Below are 13,977 nucleotides of genomic sequence, written 5' to 3' on the forward strand. Positions count from 1 at the left end.
CACTGTAGAGCTGAACTCCCAAGTCTTCTCTAATTGGAAACTACCATAGACTACCAATAAACAACAAGATGCACAGGGCAGTTTTTGCTACATTCTCCAATTAATTTAACTGCAAGATTTTATTTTTTTTTAATACCAATGAAAACTTATTGGAAAAACTCTATCATGCCCAGGGAGGGTGTGAAGACTCCTTCTCTGGAGGTCTTCAAAACCCATCGTGATGCGTTCCTGTGTGACCTGATCTAGGTTGACCTGCTTTAGCAGAGGGATTGGACTAGATTATCTCTAAAGGTCCCCTCCAACCACCACCATTCTGTGTTTCTATGATTCAAGTGTGCCATGTGAATTCCAGGTTGCTGTGAATGAGTCAGTCAACAACCCTTGAGCTTTTCATCTGTTAGTTGGTTCCACAGATTGACTTATGGACACAGACATCAATACACTGAGCAACTTAAAGAACTGATGGCCCAACATCTTCTTGAAAATAAAGTACAAGTTGAGGAATGAACTGTTACAGAGTAGTGGGGATCCTGGTGGGCAGCAGAATAAGCATGGGCCAGCAATGTGCCCTCATGGCCAAGGGGGCCAATGGCATCCTGGGGTGGATTAGAAGGGCTTTGAGCAGTAGGTCGAGAGAGGTTCTCCTCCCCTTCTACTCTGCCCTCGTGAGACCACATCTGGAATATTGTGTCCTGTTCTGAGCCCCTCAGTTCAAGAGGACAGGGAGCTGGTGGAGATTGTTCAGTGAAGGGCCAAAAATATGATGGAGTGGAGCATCTCCCTTCTGATGAAAGGCTGAGGCAGCTGGAGCTCTTTAGCTTGGAGGAGACTGAGGGGTGACCTTATTCATGTTTGCAAATACATAAAGGGTGGGTGTCAGGAGGATGGAGCCAGGCTATTCTCAGTGATGGTCAATGATAAGACAAGGGGCAATGGGTACAAGTTGGAACACAAGAGGTTCCAAAGAAACACAAAGAATTTCTTCCCTGTGAGAGTGAGGGAGCACTCAGGTGGGTTGTGGAGTCTCCTTCTCTGGAGACATTCAAAACCCACCTGGAAGAGTTCCTGTGTGATCTACTCTAGATGGTCCTGCTCTAGCAGGGAGGTTGGACTGGATGATCTTTCAAGTTCCCATCCAACTCTTTAGATTCTGTGGTTCTGGGAAGCGTATCTTGCCTCTTGCTGCAGCAACTTCTCTTTGGATTTTAGACGTGATGCTTCCTCACTAACAGCTCAAAAATCTTCCACTGTTCTGGCTATTTTACATATATATTTGTAAATGTTACCCTTAGGGGTCTGAATGGTCTTTAGCTTTGCATGCTCATGCAAGGGAATGAGTTTAACTTCCTGGGAAAGCCCTTCTAGTACCCATGACAAGGGAAGGAGGGATGCAGGCAGAGTGTGCCATACGAAAGGGCAGAAGGAATGGCTGCTCTCTTCTGCCTGCAGCCTTCCCACACTGGGGTCTTTATTTGGTGGCACATATATATGCCAGAAGCAGCCCACAGAATGTCCTCGGCAGAGCCTGGCTTTGTTCAGTGTCTTGCTTGGGGACAGGCTGTGGTAATTTCATAGTATGTTACAAGATTCCTTCATGAAGCATTCTTTCCAGCTAATTCTTTCCATTCTTTAGCTTTACTAAATTTTTGTTGTTAAAGTCCTCTGTAGCTGACAATTATTCAGCTGGGTAAAGCTGTCTGCACGCGTGGGAAATAGCCAGAATGTGAGCAGCGGGGTTCAGTGAGCAGTCAAAGCTACAACTGATAATTCCCCTTCAGGTTAAGGAATAAGTTAAGCTTCCCGAGAAGAAGGCAAACAAAGGATGTAAAGGTCAAATGGACTGATAAATAACGTTATGAAAGGAAAGAACAAGTTGGATTTGATAAGCCAAGCCTGCCTTTACAGAGGAATAACTGAAAACATCTGTGTAGCTGTGCAAAAGTATACAGTCACTGCACATACAGAAGAGAACATACTATCTATATTTTTTAGCACAATATAAAGCAATTTTAAACAGAATTTGAAAGAATGTAATTTATGTTACTTTAGGATATTACTTCATCAGGGTAATAATAGATATGTGTGTTAAAAAGGCATAATTTTTTTAGCTATTACTTTAATTTTTTCCCAGAGACATTATTCCCTTCAAGCACTATATTTAAGGTTGATGCCAAAAGAATATCACAGATGTGTTATCTTTTAAACCTCTCACTATCACAAGTCTAGATTTTGTCTGGACACACAATAGACAACTTTCATTGATGTTTTCAGGGTTATGGATGGGAAAATATCTTTGTTCTCAAGTACTGGCAGCCACTTGGGTTTGGCAAGTCTAGCACAGCTGGGCTCAACCTTTTAAACTACTGTCCAACATGTCATGTTTTTCCTCCTTTATACCTAGAATGATCCATCGTGATATTCATTTTTTGCCCTCCTATTTTGGGATTTCTTATGACATCCTCTTCTGTAGGGGATCCCTTTGAGGGCATCTAGCAACAGGACAAAGGGTAATGGTATGAAGCTGGAACACAAAAAGTCCCATTTAAATATAAGAAAATGCTATTTCACTGTGAGGTGAGGGAGCCCTGGCACAGGCTGCCCAGGGAGGGTGTGGAGTCTCCTTCCTTGGAGGTCTTCAAAACCTACCTGGACGTGTTCCTGTGTGACCTGATCTAGGTGAACCTGCTTTAACAAGGGGGTTGGACGAGATGATCTCTAAAGGTCCCTTCCAACCCTACCATTCTATGATCCTATGAAACTAAAGTGCAAAGAGAGTTGATGCTCTGTATGCCAGTACCTATCTGTTGGGGATGTCCAGTTAGTGTTAGATAAGACTCCCAAAAATGAGATCTCCTCCTTCTGGGGAGAAACAGAATAAGGCCCCTTTCTTGTGGGAGAGGCCCCTTGCCCTTTGCAAATGTGTTGACAAAAGTCTAGTCTTTACATAGGAGGGGTATTTCAGACTTCAGAATAAGCTTATTCAAAGAAAAAAAAAGGGATCTTATTTTAATATAAATTGAAAAGTTACACACTATTTCTAATGCCATAAAAACCACTTTGCAACTCTACACTATTCTTGGGGGACACAAAAGTGTGATTCAGCGTGATAGTGCTTGAAAACCAAAAATTGAAATGAATGCAGGTTGATTGGGTAATTGGTTTTGATAGAAGCTGAAGTTAAGTCCAAAATGTTGACATTGTTTCTGACTGGCTAACTCTTAATTGGTTGAAGTTTCACATCAAGTGAAATTTCAGTTTTATGGAACCCCAAACCCACCAACTGTGAAATGTTTGTCCTGGAGAATAGAAATTCCCCTGTGCTTATCAGCCCTTCACCAACAAATATGAGCAGTTGAAAAAGCAACAGGGCTTCCCCAGTTTTCTTGATAACTGTGTGCCCTGTTAGACCAATTATACTCTGAAATGTGTTTAATTTCTGGCACATGGCATGTCTTTGTCTCAAAGCTTCTGAAGTCCCATTCAAATGTAATTTTCCTTTAATTTGACAGCTGTGGCTCTACCACAAATAATTTCCCATTGCAGAACTAGTATGTTTTGACAGTAAACTGGTACATTTAATGGCATGGAGGAAGTTACTGCTCTGAAGCATTACTGTACACCAAACGATTTTTAGGTGGCACTGAGAAGTTCTGGACACTCTGCTGCCATCTTTGTAAGTGTTAAGGCTCAGTGTCTTGCAGTTTTTCACCTGTAATTTTCCCTCAGGCTGTTCACTAAAATGCATCTCTGTTCCAGAGAAACACATCAGTGCCAAGTCTGAGAGCAGATGACATTTCAACATGTTCAATCTCAACTGATGAAATGTATAAGTGTACAGTTTTCTGTTTCTCCCTGTTTTGGCTTTTGTAGCTAAATTAGAGCCAGGTGCACTGCTCAAGCCTTGCTTGAACTTTAGGGGTTTGCTGATCTGTAAGCGTGCATGCACAAGCAAGATGGTATAAACGGCTTGCCTTTTTCTTGAAACTCCAAAGGTCATTACAGCTTTAATATGCTCAGGTGGTGCTTCAAAGAACTCTTTGTTATTTTATGCAGCTAATTCTAAGTAGATCTACATGATATTTCCAGTACCAGAACCTCAATTAAGCCACTTATTCTCATAAAACCTGACTTGTCTTAAAGCTTGAATGCACCACATTGCTAAACCTGAATGGTTTAGAACCCTTTTGTTTGTTTGTTTTTGAGTCTTAGAGTAAGTGTGCTAAAAATAAACTGGCATGAACTTCTTCAGTATCATCTAAATATGCATGACAAACTCACTAACCTGGAAAAAAAACCCAACCCAGAGTTTTTTGGAAGGAGATGCAATTTCCAAAAGAAACAAAACAAAGTTTAAGCTTTCACAACAAGCCAAGGAACAAAAGCAACCCAGGTCTTTGAGGAAAAGTACCTAATCATCATGTCAGCTTGACATACTCGATTGTAGGATGGAACTTTCTTTTCAGTAATGTGTTTTGAAAACCATGAAATAGTCGATAGCAAATGTTAATCTCTCAAGATGTGTGAACCCTCTAAAAAAAACCCCAACTGCTGTGGACCCGGTTTGCATGGTGTTGACCTGAATAAGAGGATAATGTGCTTAAGCAGCTTATTCATTCTTCACTGCCCTTTGGAAAGGGAGCAGCTCCACAATGGTTTGCCACTCGGGGCTCAGACGTGACCACTGTTCTTTTCACTTGCTGAATGTTTCATTCTTTTGTCTCCACCCCGGGTTTCTTCATAGGTTGTTCCAAACAGGACTATAAAGGAACTTTTTGGGGCTATTTCTTGTCGAACTGTAACGTTTGTGAAGCAGAATGCACTGAGCTGTAAAGGAATTTTGAACTCTTGGTATATAGCTGGCCAAGCTTTTCATCAGAGATGTGTCGCTGAATTAATTGTCTCTGCTTGCAAGACTTCCCAGGCTGGAAGTTTAAACAGACCCCAGAAACATTGTATTAATTATTTTAAATATTCCACATTACATTTCACCATCTGAAATCTGTGAGTAAATTCCTATAGTAGTGTTAGAAATTAAGCTGTTTCAGAGTTCTGAGTTTTAGCACTGGCTATAGGTTTAAATGCTTACAGAGGTGACAGATGCAAAAGTATCATAAAAGCCTATATTTCAATGCAAAGCTGTGACTTCTTTAGCACTTTTTAAATGACGGAATTATGAGCATCTACTTCCCCTGAAGTTTCACAGAATCTCTGCCCAACATAACCTGTCTTCTTGATTGAATTGACATGACTTGGTCAGGCTAGAAAGTGTTTTAGAAAGGTATCTTCAGAATATAAAAAATAAAAGGAGCAAAGATATATATATATGTATCTATAAAAATTGTCATTTTGAATATTGTTATATAAAAAGAGAAAACAGACATGGTTTAATAAAAACTTTGTGGCAGAATGTTAAAAGAGCAAGGTGATTTGGGAAGAAGAGTCACTGTAGTTGGAAAGGGGATCAGTTCCTTACACTGAATTGAGCCATGGAGCATGCAGTATGCTTGCATACAGGCTTCTGCTACTGGCATGGAAAACTGCAGCAAAGGGATTTTAGAAATGGCTTTGCTGTTTCTGAGTCATACTGTGATGCTCCTGACAGAAGCTCCTGCTGCTCTGCAATCCTGCTTTCCAACCTTGCGTGCTCAGTCTGGTGCGAAGCACGAGGCGACTCCCGTAGGGTTTCCAAACTTGCCTTAAGATTTCAAATTGCTTACCGGTTCATTTGCAATTCCAGTGGATTTATCTCCTAGAGAAATAAAATTAGACTTGATCTGTCAAGATTTTCCTGAGGTAATTTTAAATAACTAGGCAAACACAAAAAGGAAATGAAAAAAATAATTCCATAAATAGCTCTTGACGACAAAGTTGGAGACAATTGTATAAGAAAATAAGATGATACTAAAGGGAAAATTACTTTGGAAGATATCTAAGCTCCAGCTCTTGCCCATAAGAGGTTCCAAAGAAACATAAGGAAAAATTTATTCCCTGTTCAGGTGAGGGAGCACTGGCACAGGCTGCCCAGATGGGCTGTGGAGTCTCCTTCTCTGGAGACATTCAAACCCACCTGAATGAGTTCCTGTGTGACCTACTCTAGGTGGTCCTGCTCTGGCAGGGGGGTTGGGCTAGATGATCTTTTGAGGTCTCTCCAACCCTTAAGATTCTGCAATTCTGTGATTTTTCCTACAGTATGTGGAATAGGTACATATGATTTTGATTTTGCTGCTAGAATACCTAGAATAGTGCAGGTAAAATTATTTCAGCCAACAAATATACTACTTAAACTTAATTATTTATTATTATAAAGAATATAAATTAAGTAAATTATACTTATTTATTTAAACTGCGTAGAATTCATGAGGGGAATTAATAAAATAGTTACGATGTAATGACTTCACCTTCATTGTGTCCAGTTCTGGGCTCCTCAGCTCAAGAGGGACAGGGAAGTGCTGGAGAGAGTCCAGCACAGGGCCACCAAGATGATCAGGGGACTGGAATATCTTTCTTATGAGGAAAGGCTGCAGGAGCTGAGGCTGTTTAGTCTGGAGGAGACTGAGGGGAGATCTCTTTAACATTTACAAATATCTAAAGGGTGAGTGTCAGGAGGTTGGGACATCCCTTTTTTTCTATAGTAGCTAGCAACAAGATAAGGGGTAATGGGATGAAGCTGGAACACAAAAAGTTCCATTTCAACATAAAAAAAAACTATTTCACTGTGAGGTGAGGGAGCCCTGGCACAGGCTGCCCAGAGGGGTTGTGGAGTCTCCTTCCTTGGAGGTCTTCAAGACCTGCCTGGACATGTTCCTGTGTGACCTGATCTAGGTGAACCTGATTCTGCAGGGATGTGGGACTAGATGATCTCTAAAGGTCCCTTCCAACCCCTACCATTCTATGATTCATTTACAAAGTGATTTTAATTCTGAGCTTTATTCATTCTCCAGTTGTGGCAGTTGAACTATCAACTTCTGAAAGTAGTATATTAGAAGTAGCTCTGAAATGATGGTGAATTTAGCAATGATTTTAGAAAAATCAGCTTTTCATTCTGTTTGACTTTTTAAAAAAATATTTTAGTCTGACATGTTTAATTTTTTTATGTAAGTGGAGAGAAAATTGAAGAAGAGACAAACATCTCTATCTATAGGTCTGTATCAGGATCTATATGGCAGAATGACCCAGATGGCAGAATACCACCAAAAGTTTTAAGTTTCGTATTGGCTCAAATCTGTCTTTAACCGGGGCTTGTGACACAGAGGATTTTTCAGTTGTACAACATAACAAAAACTGTGAACAGAATTTAGGCAGTTCTCTAAGATGCAGAAATCAGATTTCTTATTCCCTGATGCAGTCTGAGCAAGCTCTCCATGTTGCTTCCTGTTGCACGTAGAAGGCTCTCTCTTGGAAGAAGAGGTGATCTGTATTTTTCTTTGTGATGTTTTTCTAGTTGGAGCTGATATACAAATTTCTGCAGCCATGTTAGTTTTGCAAATTGTTTTGGGATGAAAAAATATTTATCCAAGCTTCTTACCAATTCTTTAAGCTACGTGGATATGTGTGAGAGGATTGCACACTGTATGCAATGGAGAAATTAGCTTACTCATTTTCAGAAGCCTGTGAAAGATAATAGTAAAGAGTGTCTTTATGAGTGAGTTCCTGGGAGAGCCAGTAAAAGGGTTGACACTGGGGCATTGCTGTAACTGGACTGAATTGTCAAAACACTTTGAACACACCTAGTAATCTGTAAGTTATAATTTGGAAATACGTGAGACCAAACCAAGACGTTCTAGTAGTGAAGATATGGAATAATACAGGCTTTGTGATTTTGTTGACCTGGGGAAAAGTCTGGGTCATAAATCTAAAGGAAGAAAAAGTACAAGATTGAAGCCTAGACTCATTCAGAAATCATACCAAACTGATCACATAGATAACTGAAATGGAGAATGCTAAAATCTAAACTGTAATTTTAAAAGCTTTGAAGGTCAAAGGCTTGATTATGTTTTAGCATGTTGAATACAGAAAGCATTTTCTGAATATCAGCTCATTAACAGAGTTGAAATGATGGACTATGGGAGAGATTTGTGAAACATGGTGACAAAAGTAAAGAAAAAGACTTTTTTTAAAATTCCAGAGAACTGTCAGAATGTAAAGGAAAAACAGAAAAGTACTGAATAAAGCTTTAAAAGATACTTTTGAAACCTGACTTCCCAGAATAAACTTGTACTTTTTCACTTAGAGACAATACACTTCCTTGGAGACTAGGAGATCCTTTTCCATCATACAAAAGGGCATTTCTTTAATCTCTTTGTTGCATTTCTTCAGTCTTTATATAGAGGTAGATAAATGGATATGTACTTCATATGCTTGGGTTAATCCTCAAACACTGTATTGTTGTCCCCTTCTTACTAACTTAGAGGGTACTAGTGTAACTTACTCATGTAAGAGCTCAAACACTTTTTTTGTTTTAACAGTCATTGCTGAAAGATCCTTTGTATATTGGGCTGAGACACAAGAGAATCAGAGGTCAAGCCTATGATGATCTTCTTGATGAATTCATGGAAGCTGTGACTTCAAGGTATGTGATATATCTGCTCTATTCATTGGTGAATTCCACTGTGAACTTCATCTTGGGAGAAATAAAGGTCAGTATCTTATGAAGAGAAGACAGAGCTGTTAGGTTGCTGATCATTTTTGTTTTGAGCATAGTATTGTATAAGTTTAGAACTTCCTGAACTACTCTTGCCTTTAATATTGCAGTTTTATTAATTCAGTGTGTGAGTGGTAAAACTAATCTTGACATGAGTGAACTAGTTTTTCAAACTCTTTTTTTTTTTTGTGATTTGGATTGTTAAGTATTTTCTTAAGGATTTTCTATGCCTAGTGCCATGCCTACGTGATTGTCTCTGTGATTTCATATAGATGTCAGCAGCCTGAAAGATGCTATCGTCCTTGGCAACTGCTGCCTCTGCCCCACCAAAACCACACCAGGACTAAGCTTTCAGTGTGTTGATTTTAAATGTCATTATATGGACCTAAACCAAGTCATCTCTTTCTCCTGCTTCTTTTTTTTCCCTGTACAGAAAACAGTTAAGTTTAGTATTAGAACATGATGCATAAAATAGTTATTCACCCATGTCAAATAGCACATTTGCTTGTGCTTTCCTTATTGGTTAAAATATTTGGTGTTCTAGTCCTACATTCAATGTGTATACCTAAAATAGCCCAAGTGTCAGGATCTTTAGCAGGATGTATTTTCTGCATCTGCATGCCAAAGCTGTGGGACCTGGAAAGACTTTCCAACTCCTCAGTCTTGTGCCTCATTTGTGTTTTGATTCCATGTTGACACCTTACCTGGATGTGCACAACCTCTGTTCTTCTTGTCCTGGTTCCTATGCAAAAGAAACTTAAGCAGGCAGGTAGTATTCATTTCCATGTCTGAAACATGCTGACACTCCCTTGTTCATAGTCTTGTTATGGAAGTTTCTAGTTTGGGTGTACCTTGTAATGTGTTTGCTCCTCTTCCACATATTCCCTTTCAGATAAAATTGATGCATTCTCACCTTCCAAATAGAAGGATCAGAGCATTAGAAATTGCTCTATGGACCATACTTTAAGAATCTCGAACTTAATACATTCCCTGACTCACCTTTTCTTTAAAATGAACCACAGTCCTTCATAGTGAAGTAAATCACCAGAGTCAAGCAGAAAATTATCTCACTAATGTTTCAAGGTCTAGTTGACATGCTCTTTTTACTTGATTATATTTAAAACTCTGTAATTTTGAGCAATTTTGAGCAGTTTGTGTTTGTCCTTCTGAAAAGTCACTTCATTCTCAGCTAAATCTGTCGTGGTCTACAGTGGGGTCATTTATTTCGTGTTTACATTGGGGCACTTATAAACTATAATTCAAACTTTTTCTGACTTGTTAGTTGTTTTGTCTGTAGTGTGACATCTCTGTTGATTATCATACTCTTGCTAAGGTGAAGGAAAAAGCAATGTAGATAAGTGAAAATCAAATCCATTTTCTCAATAAGTTCATATGTTTTTAAATTTGTGTTTAACTTGGCACTGGTGGACTCAGCACTTGCAGCTCATTCTGATGTGGTGGGTCTGACTGTTAAAGATACAGGTCATCATTTGCTTTGCTGTGTATTACTTTCCCTTGCTGTGTATTATTTTCCCTTGATCTAGGTAATTGTATACTTTAGTTAAATGCCAGTTATATTTTTCTTGTGAAACTTTCTTTTCTGTTTTTCATCTTTTCACTTCTACTGGACTTACTCTAGGTGGTCCTGCTCTGGCAGGGGAGTTGGACTAGATGATCTTTCAAGGTCCCTTCCAACCTTTGAGATTCTGTATTTCAACCTTCTGTTGACTTTTTCACAGAGGGAGTATTTTCTTCACTAGTCTTAGCTGTGTGTTTGATCTTTTATATGATTAGTCATATTTATTGTCAGTTATTGCCACAGTACTCCAGAAGAGACTTTCTTATATGATACTGCCTAATCAATTCTGAGAATGGGAGAAGTTCTGGGGAAATCTGTTGTTGTGTTTGCAGTATCATGAAGCATTCAACTCCAAGACATATGTAAACATGAACATCATGAAGCACAAGTCTGTCATGTATTTTTAATAAGACAAATTTGAAGACAGTCTTTTAAAGTGATGACAAATATTCCTATTTGGAAAACTATGTTAAATAACTATTTTAGATCTTTTTCTCCCTAGTAATTCTCCAGAGAAGCCAAAGGTTAATAGAAGTGAGAGCCAGGTTTTAGGAGCAGAGCCTTGGAACAAGCAGGAGTAGCAGCTGCATGGGGCAGTGCACTTTGTATAGCCTTTTCATTGGCTTCCACAGGGAATCTCCCTAGACATGCACATCATCTTGATTGTTGAATTTTGGAAAATCTAGATTTTTATAAGCTGATATGCATTATTTGTACTGGTTTATGTTGAAATGTCACTTTTATAGAGTAAATGTTGTGATGTGTAGTAAGGAAAGTGCTTTATAAAAAAGCATGTCATATGTAGTTTCATTGGCTACATTTTCTTCTTAGTCTCCACTGCTCTTCACCCCTAGAAAGTTCTTATGATATAAAATTATCTATGAAAGAGCTGAAAAACCCAACAACTTAAACCATTCATTACTGAAAGATTTTGGTACAGTATCCACTGTACTATCATGGCAGAATGGAACTAGTGCAAGTGATTTTTCCCAGATGTGTGAAGACAGATGCATATGGAAAGTATCTGGATTTCTGTTGACATAAATCCACTGAACAGATTGATTTATTTACATATGTGTACATTTCTATGTTTATTTATTTATTAGCAATGCCAGCAGCTGCCCTTTCTGAGGGCAGGTGTTATAACTTCTCTGGATGTTACCAGATGTTCTTGCTTTTGTGTCGGTATGGTAATTTAGATGAACAGGAACTTTCTAAATGGAAGGAATGTTGTATAAATTGGAAAAAAAATGGACAGATATGTTCATCACTGAAGAATCTAAATCAAAATGGAATTCAGAAATGTTTGTTGAGTTTCTGCCCTATGGAGAAATGGGTCATAAAACATTTTATACAGAGGAGTAAAGTTTTCCAAATGGCAAGTTGTTCTTAATATCAATGTTTACAGAGGAAACTGAGAGGAGGGATTGCTAAACAAGACTTTGGTAGCTTGATCCACCAATGGTTCCTGTGTAACTGGAGGAAACAACTGTTGTTTTATTCCATTTATTCCATCAATGCCTGCAATGATGCAAAGAGAAATACATCAGTGGCAGAGAGGTGTTCATGTACAACAGTGAAAGGGTTGTGGAAATACTTGAGGGGAAAATATATAGAATGGGGATGACACAAGAAATCCTAGAATCATAGAATCATCTGGTTGGAAAAGACCTTTAAGTTCATTGAGTCCAATCACATGAATGGAGAGTTAGAAAGCACACTTTAATAACAGAGACTTGAATTTTCTTGTCCAAAGCAAAAAGTAGATTTAAGAGGTCTGGAAAGTTTTTCCTTATTTTGAAGGACACTTCAGTTTCACAAATCCACCATGAAGCACTCCAAAAAATGCAAGAATAGGGAAGAACTGCATCCTACCAGCTTACTTGCTGCTGCAGACCATCCCCAGTGGAAGGCTCTGTACACTGGAAAGGGACAATACTGACTTGTACCTCTGGTGTGTAAACAGAAACTTTTTGAAAATGGGAAGAATTTCCTCTGCTTCCCACAGGTTATTTCCTTGCCCACCTATTGCAACCCCAAAGAGCTGAGAGGAATTATTCTGTTACAAGCTAAACCCTATGAATTTGTGTTGTGTAAAGGCAAACATCCTGTATCACTGAAAACATATGTGTGTGAGCTTTCAGTATTTCTTCAAGATACAAGCACTAGTGGTGGACTTTTGAAAAATAATATCATGTGTCATTTCTGTTCTCTTCTGTAATCCTATTTTAATTAATTCCTTCCCACTGTTTTTATACACTATGCTTTGCTCAAGTGTGTGAGCTGCTGACAATTGTAATTCAGTATGTTCTTTCCTAAATTACCATGAGGTAGTCATTATTCCTCATTTGCCTGATTACATTACTCACAGATGGTAGCAGGGTGTCATTTCACATCATGTATTACTTTAAAACAGTGGTTAATGGTAAGTAACAGTTTATCTATCTTTGAGAACAACTGTAAAAGTAATACACAAAATGCACACAAACATTTTAATAGATGTTTTCATTTAGTAGATTACAGTAGACTATAATTCAGTTTGTGAATAACTTCATTCAAACAGCCCCTTACTCATGGCAAGAGAATATATTGGCAAGAACTCAACATGAAAGGTGCTTATAGCTGTACATCATTAAGTAAATGATTGGACCACACAATGGTTCTGACAGTATATTCAAGCACAGACTGTGAGCACAAGAATACTGATGCCTCTCTCCTCTTTTGCATCATAGTGGTGCAAGACCAAAACTTGTATCATGCCTGTATGTTCCCATATTTTTCAAGTGGCTGTCAGAATGTGTGAAGGAAGAAATACTGCTGCAACAACTCCCTCCTATGGCAGTCTTGGTAAAGATCTTTCTGTTTAAAACTTTTGTCCCTCTGGGGGACTACCCTTTGAGATAGTTTTTCAAGTCTGTGACTACTTGCTCCTTCCTCTATTACCTTTCTAGTGAAGATCACTGCAGACAGCAGAAAAGTGAGTCCTTAGGCAGAAGCCCATACACTGCCTTGCCTGCACTTAAGGTTGCCCTTTGAACCTACCATCCTTTCATGTGATTAGATCTGAGTTCATTTCCAGTCATTGCTTTGTGTTCTTCCTGAAGCTACTTGGTCCCAGGGCTCAAACTCAATAAAAAGGGGAGTTGGATTAGATGATCTCTAAAGGTCCCTTCCAACTCCTACCATTCTATGATTCTATGAAACCTCCTTGCCCACTTAGAGGACAACTCACACAGTTTGATAATCAGAGTTTGGTTTTTATGCTAGTTCAAACAGCTGGGATGGTTTGCCTGAGGAAAACCTTCAAATTTTGTTATTAACTGTGGCAACTTGTAACTATTGTCACTGGCAACATTTAAATTGTCAACAGATGATGCTACCTCTAAGAACATTATTAGGGAACCCTGAACCCTCCTCAGGCTATGGTTCTTAGTGGGACACCTGGATTGGAATCATTCTTGGCTGCCTGTGTAAGGGAAGCAGTGAAGTAACTTAGCTGTAGTATGAGGCTTTTTGAGATGGGAATCTTGTGTGCACATTTGCTGCTCCTTTGGTTGCCAAATCCAGGGGATTTGAGGTGGAGGAAAGAAGATTTGAGTAGAAGACATCTACTTCTGTGTATCCCATTAGGTAAAGGGAAGCAGGTTAATTCACTACCAGTATAAATAACGTTATAAACAATACATCACTCAAAGAGGAATGTAGGCAAGCAATCTTTTTGTTACCCGATGTCTTGTATTGCTCTTCTTCCCTTTCC

General features: G+C 38.9%; 1 protein-coding gene across 1 annotated transcript in view; it reads left to right on the forward strand.

Annotated features, from left to right (window-relative positions):
- ME1 (malic enzyme 1) overlaps positions 1-13,977 on the forward strand; it is a 176,467-nt gene that overhangs the window by 87,715 nt on the left and 74,775 nt on the right. Inside the window, exon 6 of the mRNA XM_061989758.1 lies at positions 8,466-8,569. Coding sequence (XP_061845742.1) covers positions 8,466-8,569 — 104 coding nt within the window. The remainder of the gene's footprint in view (positions 1-8,465; positions 8,570-13,977) is intronic.

Source organism: Colius striatus, chromosome 2 (assembly GCF_028858725.1).
Source record: "Colius striatus isolate bColStr4 chromosome 2, bColStr4.1.hap1, whole genome shotgun sequence".
Lineage (NCBI taxonomy): Eukaryota > Metazoa > Chordata > Aves > Coliiformes > Coliidae > Colius > Colius striatus.